Raw genomic sequence first — 1,003 nt, 5'->3', positions numbered from 1 at the left:
GGGTACTCACATCACGCCCGGCTGGCTGCAGGAGCTGCTGGTGACGAAGACGGAGCTGACGCGGCGCCGAGGGATGGGCTGCTTCTGGTAGCTGAAGCAGCAGATGCTGGGGACACCATCTGTGAGGGCAGGGGACACACACACGGCCCTGGTGAGAGCCCAGCACAGCCTCTGCCCCCTCCAGGGATTTCCACATCCCCTGCCAGAACCCCCTCCCAGCTCCAAACCTGCACCCCCAGCGTGACACGGACCCCCCACCCTCCCCAGAGCCACCCTGCCAGGGCAGGGACCCTCCAGGAGGACACAGCCATGCTGGACTCACCAAGGTGACCCTCAGCTGAGGAGCAGGAGGCCAGGAGGAGCAGAGTGGCCAGGGTGGCTGCCAGGACCTTCATGGTGCTGCGGGTTCTGTGAGAGGCGCTGGAGCTGGGGAGGCTGCAGGAATCTTGCTGTGGCCCTGGGGCTGTGCTCCCATTTTATCCCCATCCGAGGGGCGGGTGCAGGGTTCCAAAGAAGGAAAGTGATGGCATAATACTGAGAAAATTATGTCAGGACCACCCAATTTTTGCTGAGCTGGAAAAGGAGATGAAACCGCAGAAGGGGAAGCGCCGTCCACGAGGCTGCAGCTTCCGAGATGTTCCTTGGGTGCCTGGTGCTCCCAAAGTGTGTCAGAGCTCTGCAGCAGCTCTGGGAGTGCCCTGGCATGGACACCCCCAGCCACTGCTGCTGGCAGAAAAGCCCTGCCAGGAGATAGATGCCAACTTCTCCCTGGGTTTGCCACAAATGCCACTTCTCAGCCTGCTCCACCACGGGGACCCAGAGCGAGGTCCACAACCTCTGCACACACATTCATCCCCACTGATAGCACCAGCCCCTGCTTGGACAGGGGACATCATGAGGGAATGAGGTCATGTCGAGCTAGAAGTCACTGGGGGTCTCATCTTTGTCCCTTTTTGCTGGTGGTTGGTCAAAAGAACAATTTCCTTACTGGAAAGGCTGCAGA

General features: G+C 60.2%; 1 protein-coding gene across 1 annotated transcript; it reads right to left on the bottom strand.

Moving 5' to 3' along the window:
• Nucleotides 1–10: 10 nt before the first annotated feature.
• On the bottom strand, nt 11–428 carry LOC121361056 (C-C motif chemokine 3-like; the record flags this gene model as incomplete). Its single annotated transcript, XM_041481359.1, has 2 exons — nt 323–428; nt 11–119 (listed from the first exon to the last, which is right to left on the bottom strand). Coding segments are annotated over exons 1-2 (182 nt in total), but the record flags the coding sequence as incomplete, so codon positions are not given.
• Nucleotides 429–1,003: the final 575 nt, after the last annotated feature.

Source organism: Pyrgilauda ruficollis, unplaced genomic scaffold (genome assembly GCF_017590135.1).
Source record: "Pyrgilauda ruficollis isolate IOZ18807 unplaced genomic scaffold, ASM1759013v1 scaffold5599, whole genome shotgun sequence".
NCBI classification, from domain to species: domain Eukaryota; kingdom Metazoa; phylum Chordata; class Aves; order Passeriformes; family Passeridae; genus Pyrgilauda; species Pyrgilauda ruficollis.
Note: the sequence above shows the minus strand (reverse complement) of the source record. Positions and strands in the feature narration are given on the sequence as shown.